Below are 17,398 nucleotides of genomic sequence, written 5' to 3'. Positions count from 1 at the left end.
TAACATTAAACTGAATTTTAAAAATTATTCCTCTGTATTGTTTGTAACAAGTCTATGTGAACAGTGACTTATTCAAGAAACTGTATGGTCTTGGTTCCCCTCAGGTAGGCAATTTGTCACAGATTATTAGATAGCAGTGAAAGGATGAGGCTTCAAATTCAAACATTAGAAGGACTAAACATTTTCAGTGTCCAATGCCTGTGGTTATCGATCACATTTTAAACAGCTGTGGAACTTGAGCTCTTGAGGTTTCTTGAGAGAGCAAGTAGAGTTTCCAAATCTCATGATTTGAGAAAATTGGGCTGAACAAATTGACCACTTAAGAATGTGTTTCTTGCTGTACTGCTGGGTCCTCAGTGGTCCACAAATTGCTGCTAAAGAGGAGTTCACACAAGAATTGAAGCTTGTTTTGGGAGAGATCCATAAACAGCCTTTCTAGGACAAGCAAACACATACAGTGCATGATCCTCCTTCCACTGGAGGCCCTTTGACAATGACTGCATTAATTGCTTCCTTCTGAATCTTGCTGTGCAGGTGGGAAATACACAATGAGGACCCAGCACCCCTGGCTGTGTAGAAAGTTACTGGAAGTGCAGCTTACATGTATCCAAGCCCATATTCCTTTGTGGGATGAATTGCACACAGCAGTGCTGATATTTGTTGCCTCCTATTATAGCTGAGGACAATGCCCCATCAAAACAGTTTACTGTTACTTTAACTTTTGTGTAATGTCACAGTTTTATTGTTGGGTGGTTCTCTGGTACATCTTTGGCTCAAAATCTAGAACAGTTGAGTTATCTCAAAGGGAGGAAATGGACAATGTGTGAGGGCATAATTGTGCTTGCTATGACTGACAAGGCTGTAATCTGATGTTAAAATCTGTTGATTATAGTTGATGGAAGGGATGAGAATTGATTTGAAACACCACAGGTAATTAGCAGTGCAACTAGTGCTGTGGTACTCCTGGCTACTGTCATGGCTTAGATTCACGTGCAACTAAACTCAGCATCAACAAAAGGAAGAGGATGGGTTTGAGAGCTTTTATTTTCAAGGGATAATACTTTCCTTTGTCAATTTTTAAGTGTGTAACTTCAGGATCTTCTGTGCTTATGCTTATAAGAAGTGGAATATTGTAGCAAAACTGAGCAAGCAAGATAAATGCTTCATCTATTGTCCATATTTTGCAATGGTTTTTTGTATCCACTTTTTCAGGCGGAATACGTGGGTGTAAAATCCATACTTGCCATCTCGGTCACAGCCTTCTCCCCATGATACTATTCCCACTTGATACCAACGGCTGTTGTCTGGGTTCTAATACAAAGAAAAAGTGGGATTGGCACAAGGAGCAAAACACTTTGATAGAATTATTAAGGATGGAAAAGGCCTCTGATTGAACACCACCTTGTCAACTTAGCGCTAAGTGCCATGTCTGGTTATTTCTTGGACAGTCACAGAGATGGTGGTGCCACCACTTCCCTGGGCAGCCCATTCTAATGTTTAACATCCTTTCAGTGAAGAAATTCCCTCCGCTGTCCAGCCTTGAACCTCCCCTGGCACAGCTTGAGGCTATGTTCTCTTGTCCTACTGCTGGTCGCCTGGGAGAAGAGGCTGACCCCTCCACCTTGCTATACCCTCCTTTTAGTGATAATGTATCCTCTCAGCCCCCTTTTCTCTAGGCTAAATGACCCGAGCTCCCTGAACCATGCCTTATAAGATTTGTGCTCTAGCTCCTTTAGCAGTTTTGTTGCTCTTTCAAATCTAAACCTTGTACGTGCCCCAGCCTGTTCAGTGATGGATATTGCTTTGGGATTCAGACTGGCATCTCCGAGATAACGGAGCTTGTTGTAGTCATTTTGTCTCTACTCTTAAACCCCTAAGTAAGAACTAGCCATCACTCATGCATTCTGCAGCTGCTCTCCATGTATGCTGAGAGTACAGAAATGAGGCTGGATGACTGCAGGATTCATCTCTGTTGCTCAGTCTGGACATGAGCTGGGTTTGCTTAAGCCACTTGGCAGTCTCCACCTCTGCTGCTGTTTTAGACTATTGTGAGAGTTCAGCATAGCACAAATCTAGCTCCATATGTTTTATGAGCTTGAGCTTGTTGAACATACCTTCATTACAAAAGGTCCCCCACTGTCCCCTTCACAGGCATCTCCTCTCTTTGTGTCGTCAGGACTGTAACCTATAGGCAAGAAAAAGGTTGGACATTTGACTGTAGGGGAAGTGGCTGGCATTGGCCATCCCTTCCTCTAAGTATTGCTGCACAAATTTTCTGAGACCCGTGAGATTGTTTACTGCTTCTGCCAACTCTTGGATGTAATATAAAAACCCAAAGCAGTTTTCTAAATGTATATGTAAATCAGCTAAACTTGCTTCTGTCTTTGCAACATTCTTGGATCCACTCTCTGCGCTCTCCTTCCTGTTTTTCATCAGAACTGCTGTTAAGTGTCAATTGCCATTGTTCAACAGCTGTAGCTTGATATCTCTTTTCTTAGAAACTTGTGTGTAATATTCCATGTTCCCTGTTCTTTCATTCTACTTATCATAGAAATACATTGCTGTTCTCACTTTCACCTTCCTGTCACTCTGCAAGCTCTGCTCTTTCTCTCGCAACTGTCTGTCTTCCTAAGGTCTCACTCTGAAGAAGAAAAGGATTTCACTTTTATTCCTGATGAACTAGGTGGTATTTTTAAATTTTCCCATCACCTGTCTCCCTTTTTTTCCTGTATGTCTGCATCTCAGCTATTTTTCAAGAATGTTGTCTAGAAAAACCATAAGAACTCTATCTTCAGCACACTCTTGAAATCTGCTTCCATCCCAACTCAAGCAGTCACATTCACTTAGCTGCAAGCAGCACAAACTTGGTAAAAAATGACTGGAGATTGGCTTGTCTGTACAAATTAATAATACAGCAGGAACTATTAAATCTGTAATAAATCTATACTCTCTTGGTATCTTGAGTTGTGTCCCCTTCTCTCAAAAAGAGTATAGTGCCAGAAGAGATTTTGGAAAGTGGGAGCCTGTTGCCACAGAATTTGTGGGCATAAGTATGAATTGGCTCCAAAAGATTAAGACAAACTAGTAGAGAGGATAATGGATGTGCAGCCTTTAACTGAGGAAGTCACTGAACTGTTGTTCTATGTACTGATGAAAAGATAATTTTATATGTGCTTAGTTTTCCCAAAATTGCTGTTCTACCTGGTGCCATTAGACTAGCTGGCCTGACACAGGTTAGTGTTACAAACTTTATTCATCGCTTTAAGTTCTCCAGCCTTCATGTTCTCTGCGAGCTGAAAAAGCTCTTACCATAGGGAAGTTATTCTTTATGGAGGGCACTTGCAAATTTATCAGAAAGTAACCTTTCTCAGAGCCCTCAGGTTCTGTGACAAGTTGTCCCTGTGTCTCCAGTGCTACTTACCTGCACAAAACATGTTGTCAGTGACTTTAATTTTGGTGGATGCCTTGCAGACACTTTGCTCTACAATGGGCAGATTAAGCTGTTGCAGAACTCTGGGCAAGTTGCCAGGGGTAGTGGCCCATGTTTCTTTCAAGTTTCCCCAGCCAGTTACTCGCCCTTTGTAACCTGCCAGCATCAGCCTGTGGAAGGAAGCATGAGTGTAATCAAATCTATTGTAACAGCTTTCTCCTGCCTGGCCCTCTTGCTGCAATAAGTCATCCTTTTCTTTTTTTTCCTTTTAAGACCCAAAGGAGGCTTTTGTAGCCTGTATTTCTAGGACTGTGGGACAATCTCCCCACCTCTGCACGACCTCTTTGGTAGGCAGGCAGACAGGATGGATGTAGTCACTAAAGATGATGGGTCTCTTTAAGTGCATGAGTGCAATGTCTCGGTCCATGTTCTCCTTCCAGTTGTACTTAGGATGGACAATGATTTTATCCAATAGAGCAATCTTCTCTTTATTCTTTTCATACCTGAAATAGTTATGAAGAAAAGCATTCACAATACAGTAACACCTGAGAGTCTGCAGGGGTTCATGATACTCTCAGGTGCTTTATACTCTCTGAGCCAATGCTCTTAACATTGGACACCCCTTTAGACTTCCCATGCTTCTGCCCTCCCTTTCACTTTAGGATCAGAAAGAGCAGCAACTGACAGTCCAGTTAGATCATATTAGTGAGAGGCATGTGACATTAGTTATGACATTTCCTTCAATACTGAATGACAGCCAAAAACTTCACTGTATCTCATCGCTCCAAGAGGAAAGCTAGTTCACTCTCACTTCATCCAGACTCTTACTTTGTCCTTACGTGCTTGCCAATCCGCACCAAGATGTCATTTGTAGTTAAGTTTTTGTCCCAGGGTGGATAATAAATACAATGAGCAGCAGTCAGGATCCAGCTGTCACTGATGAGGCTGGCACCACACAGCAGCTCCTGAGGAATCTTTTTGTAGAGCATCACTTGCCTGAGAGATGAGGAAGGAGGAAAACTTAGCAGGTGTGGCTGGCTGAACGGTGTTATGCAGAAAGTGTAGAATTTGTGGTGTGCAGGGAAGAGCATTGAACTGTACTGACAAAGGTAATTGCCTAAGTGGCTCTGTAGTAAAAGTCTTCCCTGGACATGTATATTCTATGTAGTAGGCCATTTACTCTATTTCCTTCACCTGGAGAGGTTTCTCATCCTTTCTGCTCTAGCAAAGCTGGGAAGTAAGAGTCAAACGTGAAACACACCAACACACTTCCTTTCCCACCTGGTTGCATACTTGGCTCAAGAAGTGAGTTTCTTTCCAGCTATTTCAGTACTGCCCTGCCAACCACTTGTAGAAGCTTTGATTAGAGTCCATAGTGCATGCATGGTGCTCAAAATGGGAAAGCCCTTTTATTTCTACCTGCTTGAGCTGAAGAGAAGAAAGACACAATTCCCAATGAAGAATTATGCAAAGACAATACTTACCAGGGGGAGCTGCCCTCTTCTGCATCATCTCCATGGACAACTCTGGCTTCCATGTAGGAGTCCAACAGCTCCTTCTCACTTTTGTCTGTTACCTTTTTCTTCTCAAATAAAGGACGAGTGCCACAGTCTGAAAACAAAACAGGCAATTGGCTTTGCTACTCTGATTCACAGTGAAGAACTGTTGTCTGCAGTCAGCATGCTAAGCTGGACCATCCTAGGAAGGATGTGCTTACTAGCTCCATGATTGTAATTGAATATTGACTTCTGAGAGTTCTTTCAGGAATTTAACTATCTTTCCCTGTTTTTAACATCATTTGGCTAGCTGATGTGTCTGAGGAGCAGTGAGTGCCCAGTGGGAAGAAGCTACAGCCTTTTTACAAACTGTGATGCTGTGTAGAGTTTCTGCTCACCTGCTTCGCCTGAACCAAAAGTTTTCTCATCAAAGAAGGTTTTGAACTCTTGAGGAGCAGTAGAACGTCCTGATATTCCTGTTGCCTGTTCATCCTCATCCTCTAGCAAGCTATCTGAGAGAGACAAATGTGGTAAAAGGGTTAGCTGTGCTTCCCATGATTATTAGCAATGTAAATGTTCCTTTCCACATACAGGGCATCTGATAAAGGAATGATGTTTAAAACCACTGCTCTCTTAATGCTCCTTGTCCACCGTTCTTCAGGTAGAAAAGAACACCTCAGAGATGTAACAGCCCTATGCATATAAGGCAGGTTAGTACATGTGACATTTGGACGAACAGGACTCCCATGTGCATGGAACATGTACTTCTTTATCTGTTCCTCCCAGGCCAAGTACTTCACCCAGGTAGCACATACTGGTTTTGTTTGCCACCGCCTCACAAGTGTGCCCACCCAAACCTATGCAGATTTCTCACCACAGTAGTGCAGATCACAATATTCAAAGTAGGGTGGTCTATCTGTGACACACCAGACACCCTCATCATCTCCGTCTGGATTCCGACAGTAATTCTCCAGCAGCTTCACCTCTGGGTCAATGTTTTTTCCGTGGAGCACTTCTTTGGCTTTTTCAGAGTTCCATGGCAGACACTGGGCTCCAGAGATAGTGACTGAGAGGGTCCCTGTGTACAGCATGCCTTTCTCTTGTTCACAAGGCTCCTCTGAGGCAGGTGGTTTGACATATGGAGTAAATGGAACTGTTGTCCTTTCTTCACCTGGAAAGACAGAGAGCTGTGATTTAAGCCATAGCTTAGCAGTGTTAGTAACCCCTTTACTAAAGCCTAGAGTTCCATGGGGCATCCCATCACTTGGGAGCTCCTGCTGTGCTCCGATGCATGTGGTGGCCCTCTAAAATACTGCAGTGTCAGAGGTGGTTCTTTCAACAAGAGGTAAGGTGAGGTTGGCACTACTCATCACACTTCTCTTTGCCACTAAGATGTGAGGGACAGTATTGTGTTACTTTCTGAGGTACCTGAGAACCACCTCAAAGGATGGGTAGGTGCCTCAGGCATCATAATGCTGCTGTATTACGGCCTCCAACACCTTTTTCTTAAATGTGTAACTAGGCCATATTTGGGGGAGCCTTTTACCATGATATGCTACTAAAGTGGCAAATTTAACTTTTGCCAATATTTCTATATCTAATGATAAGATAAAAATTTTTCTGTTAGACTTTCCGCACTTTTTCTTGCAAGTGTCCTAATGGCTGCAAGCTTTAAGCAGCATTTCCTGAGGAAGTGGGCACCAAATAATCTGTTCTGTGGCAGTTGCTTGGCCTCAAGCTGTTTTCGCGTTGTGCAGTGTGGTCCCTGTGAAGAGAGACTGTTTGACTATTCACTCTAGTGCACAACAGCCACCGAGTAAGTACCATACACCTTAATTGGTGAGGCTGCTTCTGTTTGATGTATTCATATCAAAATGATTGCAAAAGAACTGTACACAAAACCAAGCTTTTCTGGTCTGCCATATCCATGCACATGTAAGCTATGGTAGGTCAGAAACTAACTGGTGAACAGAGATAATACAGATGCCTGATTGTCTCAAAGCAGAGTAATATCTCTTTACATTTTGTCCTACTCCAGACTAGAGCAATGGTAATGGCTTTTAAAACTTCAGAACACCCCACAGTTGAAATGGTTGCTGACCTCTCTGACTTAAATTACAAGAGTTGCTGCCTCTAGTCTCTGGTTTCGGAAGAGAAACTTCTGCTGTGGGAAGGTTCTCTGCTTTCTAACAGTCCTGAGACAGAGGCCAACTCCCAGGGGAGACCGCTCTGTATTGGGGAGAAATGGGAAGGTGTAAGTGGAGGGGGATGGTTCTTCATCCGGTCAAGTGCAATGATGAGAGAAAGGCATCTTCCCTTTTCTTGAGATTGTGGTATTAACCTGCACCTCTCCACAGGAGTGAGCATTAAGGCAGACAGTCAAGCACAACCTGTAGTTATCCTGTCCTAAAGATGGGAATTCAGACCAGAAAACCACTAGGATTCATGACTGTCACAAATCAGAGGCTATGTGCCAGGATTTTGAGGTAGCTCTGGCCAGAAAAAACTGTACTAGATTCCAGGGGACTGCTGACACTGGATTTAATTTAGATCTAGATTAGCACAATCTAGAGAAAACAGCACATTAGCGGAATTTAGCCAAAGTAGATGTATAGGCAACTCAATGACTTTCACTCCTCAGCTCCTTTACCCTTTAAGATGCAGCTTCTCTACTCCTACTGACCTCTGTTCATGTAAGCTCTCTCCCTGCTAACCCTCTCCCCTTCCTTGGCTGATTTAGTATGTGTCAATGCAGTGCTTGCTGCAAGTGAAGGGCTTGCTGGAGCATAGTGCTGAGGCATACCACACACTGGGATGGGACACTCCTCCCGTTCCACCGTTGGGTCTCGGGTGTAGCACCATGGTCCTGCTGAGTTGTCTGGGTTCCTGCAGTAGTTCTCAGTAAGGCTGGGATAAATGGTGGCATTAAATCTATGGGAAAAAAGCTGGTTAGGGTAAGAAGGAAGGATGCACTGGAGAATGCCTTAGGGGTATGTGGGAGATGAACTTACTTAGGAATATGAGGATATTTGCTTGTCCACACTTGACATTCAATCCCTGATTTGGTGTAGCTAATTGTTCCCCGATAGTTGTGGCCCAGTCCAAGAGAGCAGTTACCTGTCAAAATCCCAACATGGTGTAAGCCAGGGCCAGTGGAACTGGTCGTTGCAATTTTCAGGATCAGAGGTACCATTCCACATATGCCTTTAACTTTTGCTGTATGAATGAGCCTGCACAAGCACAGGTATCCTCTTCATGGGGTGAGAACACACAGGCAAAGCTCTCTCTGTCTCACCACAGACCCTCTCCCCGAGGCGCTCCGTGCTTTGCTCTGGCTCAGAGCCCTTTTGAGAAGCTGCTCAGAAGCACAAGGTGTCACAAGGAGAAGGATGTCTATGCCATGCAGTTTCAGTAGGAGAGTCAGGCTGTTTGTGAAACAATTAGGGAACTAAAGAGGACAAAAAGAATTTTAAACTCCTCTCCTGATAGTTTTCTTTCTAACTGGATGGCTTTTCCAATTCTGGAATTTTTTTCCTTACAAGCTCTACAGGAAGGAAGTTTCTGGCACTCACTGTATCTGGAAGACTGAGGTCTGCATGAATTTCATACCTTCTAGACAAGCATCCAGAGCTGTCCTGGACGTTCTCATGCCCTGACATACTAGCAAAATAAGAAGAAAGAAATACATTATATGAAAGGAATCCAAATAAGCATCATAATTTGCACCAGTTTGTCATCTAGGGACAAAGCACAAGTGCTATGCCCTGGAAACTGAGCTCTAGTAAGAGGGAACTATCCAGGATGACACAATGCATCCTAAGGGATAGCAAAGTGCCTGCAGGACTTGAAACAACTTACCTTGGTACTTTGACCAAAATATGTCCTGTAAAAAAAAAAAAAAGTTTAATAGTAGAGACACAGAATATCAGACCTTTCTTGGCTGCTGCGAATCAGACCAGAGAATGCCCCACCACAACAAAAGGAACAGACTAATCTAGTTCTGTTGATACCAATTACTACGGAGTCCAACAAATTTAAAAAAATCAGATATAAACCCACATTCCAATACATCAGACCCAGGAATCTGAGTTGTTTCTAAAGAGACCAAAGATGCTTACAACCTTCATCAACCTGCAGAGAAAGCAGAGCCTGGGCGACAGTACAGACATCCAAGCAGCTGAACTTACAGCTTCAAAGGCCACAGATCACATGTAGGTATTGCTTAGCTCTTTCGATCTACATCTCTGTTGTGCAGCCAGGAGGTGATTGCTTTAGATGTACTCCACAGAGTACTTCTAAAGCAATCTCCACTGAGGTGGTGTCTTGCTGGCTGAGGCTCCTAACTGTTTATCTGCCGTATTCTTTGGTGTGGAATTCACATGGACACCTAGGAGCAAACTCCCAAAAGGATGCAGGACAAATTTAGCAGAGTGAGGGAGTTGGAAACCAGAAAAAGGGTGTGCAAAAGCTTCAGCTCAAACGAGCTTGAGGCACCTGCATTCAGCATTTGGCTGCTAAGCCAGCTCTTTTGTGAGTGTCTGGAAGTCGTGGGCAGCACCACGCTGAGCTAGTGGAAGAAGCAATTCAGAACCGATGGGAAGACTCTCTCCTTTTCACTTCATGAGTGAAATAGAGAGGGAGGGAAAAGAACCTGAGCTTTGAGCTGCATTTCCTGGAGTGTCTCCAGGAGGGAAACTCCCTAATAAAGCCTGAGCTCTCCCTGGAGCACACACACATCACTCTCATCTTTGGTTCACAGAATTGAGTACAACAACACTGATCCCTGGCTGTTTGTGCAACCTGCTGGTCTCTCACTACAGAGGTTGGTTGAGGGAATGTTTCCCAGGAGTATCTGTACATACCGTCTGATCGACGGATTCGAGGGCTTCAAAAGCCTCCTCATAATTGCATGTCTCCTCCAGGCACTCTCGCTCCAGGTTTCCTTTAAGCATCTCTTCTAGAAATCCCTTGTTGGCACGTCGTGGGCGCTTGAGCAGTGACAATGCCTGCCCCTTTTCCAGGAAAACTACAGGGTCAGAACACTGCCAGTCAAAGGGGTGCTCGCAGCCGGAGGCCCCTTTGTGTCCTCTTGCCATTTCCAAAAACCTCATGCAGCTGATGTGGTGATCCCACAGCCCAGCCTACCCCAGTGCACCATACAGAGAGGAGAAGCCCTGTCAGGTCTACACCTGATTATGAGAGAGGGCTCTCTGGAATTCATCCTGTCAGGGCTCACATCACTTAGGTAACAGAAGTGACAGGAATCCTCTGCTTCCTCAGCAAAGCTGCTCTGCCCATTTGCTGTTAGGTAGAGGCTTAATTGCTTTGAACCTGCTACTGTCCCTGCATTATATTTACCTGTTAGGTAGAGGCTTAATTGCTTTGAGCCTGCTACTGTCCCTGCACTAAATTTATGTCTTGCCAGCCTCAGACCACTGCAATATGCATGGTTTGGTTCCACTTTCATGTTCAGAAACCCTGATTTGAGACCTGTAGACAGGTCTTCCCCCACACAGTAGTAGGTTAGAGGGACCTAATCATATTAAGAAAAGACCGGTGAATTAGAGGCTCTGATAAAAGAAGCAGTGAGCAGGAAGGTGGCACACTCCATACGGCCTAAGGTTTAGATAAGGGACAGCTGGGGAGTCGGTGGAGAATTGAAGCCACCCAGGTCAGCTGAGGAGCACTATCCCCGAAAGTCCCACAGATATGTTACATATGATCCTGGACTGAGCCACATTCCCCTTCCCCACCATTTCCCAGGTGACTCACAAAATCCATTGAGCTGTTTTCACCAGCTGACAGATGCTACTGCATCCTCCTATGCTCACTCCACTCTCAGCACCCTTTTGCTCCCAGCTGCAAGATTTTAGCAGGTCCTCCTGACTTACCAAGAAAACCTGCCACCTGCTTTAACCCTGGAAAGAAATAACCCCATCTGTCTTCGTCCTGTTGCCCACTGGCACTGTCCCTTTCCCTCTGCCATTGAGTCTTACCTCCGGCATGGCTCAGCGTGAGCTGCAGGAGGCTGGAGAAGAGCAGGCCCCTCAGTATGCTGGTTTTGGTGTGCGCCATGCTGTACAGCCCTGGCTGCAGGGGAATTGCAAAGGAAGCAGAATAAGTGGAGTCACAGCCACACTGGGTTAATATTGAACCAGAATGAAGTAACAAGACCCCAGAGGTCATGGTGTGTCAGGGACAGTGGGACTGAGTCTCCTTTTATCCCTCCCCTCTTGGCATCTCTCCCTCTCTTCAGAGCACCTTCATTTTCTTGCTTAATTAACATCTCATTTCATAACTGGGAAGATGTCATGAGAAACGAGAGGAAAAGTAAAGGGCAAGAAGGCTCCTAAAAGGTCTAGAAAACATTTCTGATGAGGAATGGCTGAGGGAGTTGGTATTGCTCAGTCTCGAGAAAAGGCCCAGAGGTGACCTCATTGCTCTCTACAACTACCTGAAAGGAGGTGGTAGGGAGGCAGGGGCTTGCCATGCCCACAGTGAGAGGACTAGAGGAAATGGCCTTAAGCTGAGAAGAGAGGGGTGATTCAGATTGGATATTAAGAAAAAAATTTCACTGTTAGGATGGTCAGGCATTGAAATAGGTTGCCCAGGGAGGTGGTGGAATCACCATCCCTGGAAGTGTCTAAGAGATGTCTGGATCTGGGTCTGGGTCGTTCAGGGGTTCCAGTGGTAGTGGTAGGTGAATGGTTAGACTTCATGGTTTTAAAGGCCTATTCCATCCTTGATGATTCTATGACAAGCTTGTCTCAGGGCACAGGGAGAACTCAGGCTGGCATGGAGAGGCCTCTGCCAGCTCACAGCCACCCCAGCCAGAGCAGCTTGCTCCTTTTCCCTCCCCTTGCTCTCATGCAGCTCTTGGCATGCTGGCTTGGGTCCCTGCCGCTGACTCTTCTCAGAGGCTGTACTCTAGTGGCCTTGTACACAGCAAGACTTTGAGAGCTCCTTAGCCATTCCTGGTCCTTCTAAGTTGCAAGCCCCATTGCTTCTCTCTAAAATCCAGTTTTCTCACTGCAGTTATCAGCAAGCTCAGTCCCAGCTATTTTGGCACCAGAATACACAGTTTAAGTCTCCCCCTTCTCCCTCACCCATGCCAAGGAGCAGAAGGGATGCCTTCAAACCCCACTTGGAATTTAAATTTTTCTCCCACTTAGGTCAGCAATGTCATTGGCAGTGCATACTTCCCACTGCCTTACAATTCCCAGCTGAGTAGAGGATGAAGGGGCATGAAGTTTGGGCTCCCCCTTTTATTCCTCCCAAGTGCAATACACTCAAATACATCCAAAATGAAACAGAAGAAGAGCAAGACAAGCGTCGAAGCAAGAAAAAAGCAAGACATCCAAGATGAGCAAGGAGCCAGCACACCAAAAAACACCAAGGAAAACAATGGGTTTCCACAAACAGGGAGGCAGGTATGGTCTGGATGTCATGACGTCAAAAACTGGGCTACCAGTGCCGGGAAAGCTCTGATGATTCATACAGCAAGCAGAACACTGGCAGAGTAAAAGCAGAAAGCAAGGCAGGGTCGGGGTAGTCTCAGGAACAGCCACATGGCATGGAAGTGCTTTCTGCCAGCAGGGAGCATGATTAGTGCTGTGCCGCTGTGCAGCAGATACATCTGTAATGTTTATCTCCATAGAAGGAGTGCAAATATTAGCATTAGGGTGGCTGAGGAATGACTCTGCAGCCACTGGTACAAAGAGCAGTTGCAGAGGCTCCCTCCCTCATATGAGAGTATTGGCTGTTCTCACCCCCACACACCTCCCCTGGATTTTGAAGAGGCACCTTTAGGAATGGCTGGGATCCCTGGGTGGAGATGTGCGGAATGTGGAGGAGTGTGTGCATGGGATTAGCACAACCCTAGGAAAACCCCATGTTACTTTGAGGCAGCATTTAGGTGGAGAGCACAGGCAGGGAGAGGAAGGTGGTGTCAGAGCACAAACAGGTCTTGGAAGAGTGGTGAAATCAGAGGTGCCGCTGTGTCCCACGCAGTAGCCACTGCCACTCCTTGCAGTGGGAGGAGGCACAAACAGCTTCCAATATTCTCACTTTTTTTCTTTCATTCCTGTATCTCTCTCTGACTCCTCTTTATGATAACCTTCAGCTTAATTAACAGTTAAGTTTATGTGCATGCCTGATATCTGGTAAGGCCGGCATGAAGGACCCAAATCATCTGACACACCTGTGCACTTGTCACCCTGGAGTGTTGCAGCAGCATCCCAAAGCCTTGGTGAAGCTCTGCCAGCATGGTGGACCCCACTAGCCAGGACAGCTGTGTGCTTGCCATCTGAACCCGTGGGGGTAATGGGTGCACAAGATCTCCAGCCAGCCAGATGATCCATGTGTCTGCTGCCCTGTGGGAGTAGACCCTGAGTCACTGGACGAGTGCCATGATGTGCTTGCTTGTCAGCAAGAAACCATGGGAGCAGGAGGTGCAAACCGCACCTGGAAAGAGGATGCAGAGAAGAAATTTGATGACTGTTGCTGAGGACTGTAGATATTATGCAAACGAGGAGATAAGAAAGAGGAATTATGGGCAGCAGAAGGCTGGGTGATGTAAAAGTACCAGGGAGCTGTATAAAAGCTAGCTGGTAGAGCAAATAAAGGTCGTTGTGTGTGAACAGGGATGGAGTCTGTGCTTCATTGCCACACTGCCCCAAAGCATAATGATCATCAGCATTATAAGGCAGCATACTGTGTGACTGTTCCCCATGCCAGAGTATGGGACCAGGCAGGCACTCATCTTTTTCATTGCTATTCTTCTTCCAGTAAGGCATTTCTCACCAGGATCCTGTCAACTATATCACACATAATGCACTGGTGCTAGGGTTTGTTATAGAGCCCAGTAAGAAAGGCACTCAGAGCTCACAATGTGATAATTAAAATACCATTTGTTGGACATAATAGAAGGAAGGGTATGGCATTAGATAATCCTACACTCCTGCAAATGCTGCAAACACCAAGCTATACAGCATCTAGTCAGGCCATTGCATGCTGCACAGATGTCATCCATGTTGAGGTTCAACAGCATCATGGTCTTCAGGACTTTTGTATGATTTTATTAGGAGCAAACAACTTTATTAACCATTTTACTGTCGAGCAAATGGTTGTAGATATAAGAACATGCTGTTCCTAAGATAAAGACAAAGACACAATGGTGGCATCATCATCAGGTGCCCCATGGGAATCACCCATGGGCTCCTCAGTCAGGATTAGCCAGATAAGTTTATCTTGCAGCTAAATGAAACGTGCAGGGCAGCACAGACCTGTTCCCACCTACTCAGATCAACAGGAAGGTGAACAGTGTTTCCATGAAGACCTTCCAATTCATAACTGCCTTACTTTCTTTCCTGTTACCTCAGAATAAAGAAGCAGGTCAGCAGTTCAAGCAATAGGGATCTGGGTTCTCCCCTTTTCTTCTCCTCATTGCTCCCCCTTCTCTCCCAGTTCTGCTGTGACAGAGGACACATGCTTCAAACACAGCAGCAGAGCCCAGTTCCAGTGACAACACTCTGCAGCTGTGTCAATATTTGAGTTTGGATATGCACCAAAGGGAGAGCAGTAGGAGGCACTGAGGCTTCTAATACGAGTGCCCCTAATCCACCTGTGCTCCAAGCACTCAGGGCAATGACTGAGCTCATGTGTTCCCTGACTTTAAAAGAAAATACTTAAAACCAAGGACAACCAAATGTCTGTCAGCTGAGTTCACCTTCCATCCTCACTTCACATCAAAATGACATGGATCTGACTCCAGCACCTTGTCTGCAAACCAGTCATAAAAGTTTATGGAAAAGGTTTTGTGTAGAAACCACAAAGAGTGTTTTTTAAGAGCACTACTGCATTCATAGCACCCTGAAAGGGAACTATGCTACTGGTGATTCCCTGGTGACACTATACTTTTCTCTCGTGCAGTGGGTATAAGAAGCCCAGGGAATTAAAAATCTCTAAACAAAACTAAACAAAAAAAAATGACAGAGAGCAAGAATAGCTAAAACTGAGGATGTAGCAAATGAAAGTGGTGTTTGTATAACATGTGAAAAGAGAGTGCAGAGCAGGTAAGTCTGAAAGAGCTCTGTTAGGTCTGCTACTGTCAGTGTCTTCCCATGAGGCCAAGTTCACATGGCATTGAGAATTGTGTACTTCCGTCCTGAAACAGGACCAATTTCCATCAGCATGCCTTAGTTGGCAAACAGGCACTGAAGAAGAGGGGGCAGAGGGAATATTGGGGTGTAGTTGTGGTGATGCTGTCTTTTAGCTTTTTGGTGCAGAAGCAAGAAAGAAGTAGAAGAGAGGAAACAAGAATGTGAGGAAAAGAAAACAGAAAAGGGTTAATGAACCCAACTCGAATGTGCAGAGAAAATGGAAAATCTGAGCAAAGATGAACTTTTCAACCCTTACATAGAGAGATGAGGAGACTTTCAGCCAGGGACAGTGAAAACTGCACTGTACAATGCTATTTGCACAGTGAGACATGAAACTATCCTTTCATGCCCTCAGACAGGCTGGTTGGTCACTGTAAGGCCAGGAAGCTGAGAGCAACCAAACCAGGTGACAGTGGTTAAGAAACACTCTGCCCTGGTTCCAAGGTAGGACTTTGCTTCTGCTATTTGTGAAAAATGCTCATCATATTAGATGATACCTTGTGAACACTTGGAAAGCTGCCTACCAGTAATGTCTGGCATGAGCATCACCTTCAGATGATCAGAAGTGCTGCTGAGCTCCGAGAATACAAGCTCGGCAAAGAGCCTGAACAGCAATTAAAAACACTCGACAAGAAGGCACTGTTCAAAGTCACCGCTTTGAGGCTTTTCCTGCCTTCCTCACAGCACACTGCCACCCACTGATAGCATAACAGAGGCAGAGGAAGCACTGCTCATTAACAGTAGGTGTCTTCTAAAGAAGTTATTCCAATCAATAGTCCATGCCTTCCCTGCCACCAGGCATGGCACGTGGCATGTATAGGCTCATAGCTTCAAGGAGTGGCTACTGAAAAGACCCATGTTTATACCGACAGTTACCTCCAAGACAGCTAATTCTGCCTGGGGTTGAGCCACTGGGCCTTGCTGCTAACAGAGAGACAAGAGAGCTAGTTTTTTTTGACATTTCTTTTAGCTCATTTTAGAAAGTACAGAGGAAGATCAGCCAGGGCAAGCCGGGATAGTCAGCTCCCAGTGTCAACCTCCACCACATCTGCCACTGCTTCTAAGCCCACCTCCTCCGGGATGATGATCAGATCACTCTGTGAGCCCCCATCCTGCATTTGTCCTCAAGCTTGGAGAGGGCCATTTCCACTATGTCCTTTGCCACACGACACACAGCCTTTGTCCTGCATGCCCCAGGATCTGGGGGGCTGCCTTGAGAATGGTAAATAGCAATGCAGTGACCCCTGCCTGTGATCAGCAGCTCAGCCTCACTTTTTGGCCTTGGCATCTCCACCATGAGCAAGGCAGGCTCCACTGCAACCTCCTCCTGCTGCCACTTCCTCTGAGCATTCTTTCTTGCTGCCTGGGGTAGGTCCACAGCAAGTGAGGCCACCGCAGTGCTGAGCTCCTCAGAGTCCTTTCCCACCTTGTGGGTGAGCACATGGTGCACAAGGCTCTGGGGAAAGGTGTAGTCCATGCCACAGTGCTCGTATTTGTAGGGATTACCAGCCAGGTGGGATTTCTGATGGCACCGCAGCTTCGTGGCCAAGGGGTAGGACTTGCCACGCTTCTTGTCTGTGTGCAAGCGCTCGTGGGCACGCAGCATGTGAGGTCCTGCAGTGCCTGGCTGCACATGGTGCACAGCTGGGCCTCACCTGCGTGGGAGATGAGATGCTGCCGCAGCTCTGGCAGCTTGGGAAAGGCATTGCCACAGAAGTGGCACTTGTGGGGCTGCTAGCCCCTGTGCTGCCACAGGTGCTCGTGCAGGTTGCTCTGCTGTCGGAAGTATTTGCCACAGTAAGGACAGGGTAAGAGTGCTCCCCCATGTGCAGACAAATGTAGTTGTGCAAGGAGCTGGGGCTCACCAGGTGGCATCTACATATGGCACGCTAGCATCCCTTGGGACCAGCCGGGCCAGTCCCAATGGCCAAAGGAATGTTCCTGTGCATGTGGAGAGAGGTCCAGCATGCAAAGGCCTTGCAGCACTGCTTGCAGGACAAGGGGCCGGTGTGCAGGACCTGGTGCTCCTGCAAGTCTCGTTTGGTGCAGTAAGCCTTGTCACTGGAACGGACGCACACCCTGGCAGGCCAACATGTGGGCTTTGAAGCTCTCCTCTGAACTACAGCTCTTGCCACACTACATGCACAAGAAAGGTTTGCGGTCAGAACGGACAAAGCGGTGCTTTGAGGCGGCAGAGCCGCAGGGAGGCTTTACCACACTCCCCACAGCGGTACCTGCAGTCGATCGTCTCCCTGTAGGACCGGAGGGGCTGCGGGAGGCCGGCAGAGCCCGGGCAGGCCGGGCCGCTCGTT

General features: G+C 46.2%; 2 protein-coding genes across 2 annotated transcripts; both read right to left on the bottom strand.

Annotated features, from left to right (window-relative positions):
- Positions 1-1,022: 1,022 nt before the first annotated feature.
- Positions 1,023-11,016, bottom strand: F2 (coagulation factor II (thrombin)). The gene is made up of 14 exons (XM_009085114.1): positions 10,923-11,016; positions 9,789-9,952; positions 8,785-8,809; positions 8,536-8,586; positions 7,938-8,043; positions 7,730-7,857; positions 5,801-6,097; positions 5,325-5,438; positions 4,915-5,041; positions 4,259-4,426; positions 3,760-3,933; positions 3,422-3,600; positions 2,115-2,185; positions 1,023-1,311 (listed from the first exon to the last, which is right to left on the bottom strand). The coding sequence occupies exons 1-14, from the start codon at positions 10,999-11,001 to the stop codon at positions 1,168-1,170; spliced, it is 1,827 nt and encodes a 608-aa protein (XP_009083362.1). The 5' UTR covers positions 11,002-11,016; the 3' UTR covers positions 1,023-1,167.
- A 5,959-nt stretch (positions 11,017-16,975) lies between these two features.
- On the bottom strand, positions 16,976-17,222 carry LOC103812126 (gastrula zinc finger protein xLCGF3.1-like; the record flags this gene model as incomplete). The annotated part of the gene is made up of 1 exon (XM_009085137.1): positions 16,976-17,222. A coding segment is annotated over one exon (247 nt), but the record flags the coding sequence as incomplete, so codon positions are not given.
- Positions 17,223-17,398: the final 176 nt, after the last annotated feature.

Source organism: Acanthisitta chloris, unplaced genomic scaffold, assembly GCF_000695815.1.
Source record: "Acanthisitta chloris isolate BGI_N310 unplaced genomic scaffold, ASM69581v1 scaffold30790, whole genome shotgun sequence".
NCBI classification, from domain to species: Eukaryota; Metazoa; Chordata; class Aves; order Passeriformes; family Acanthisittidae; genus Acanthisitta; species Acanthisitta chloris.
The sequence above is the reverse complement of the archived record's forward strand: the minus strand, read 5'-3'. Positions and strand labels throughout refer to the sequence as shown.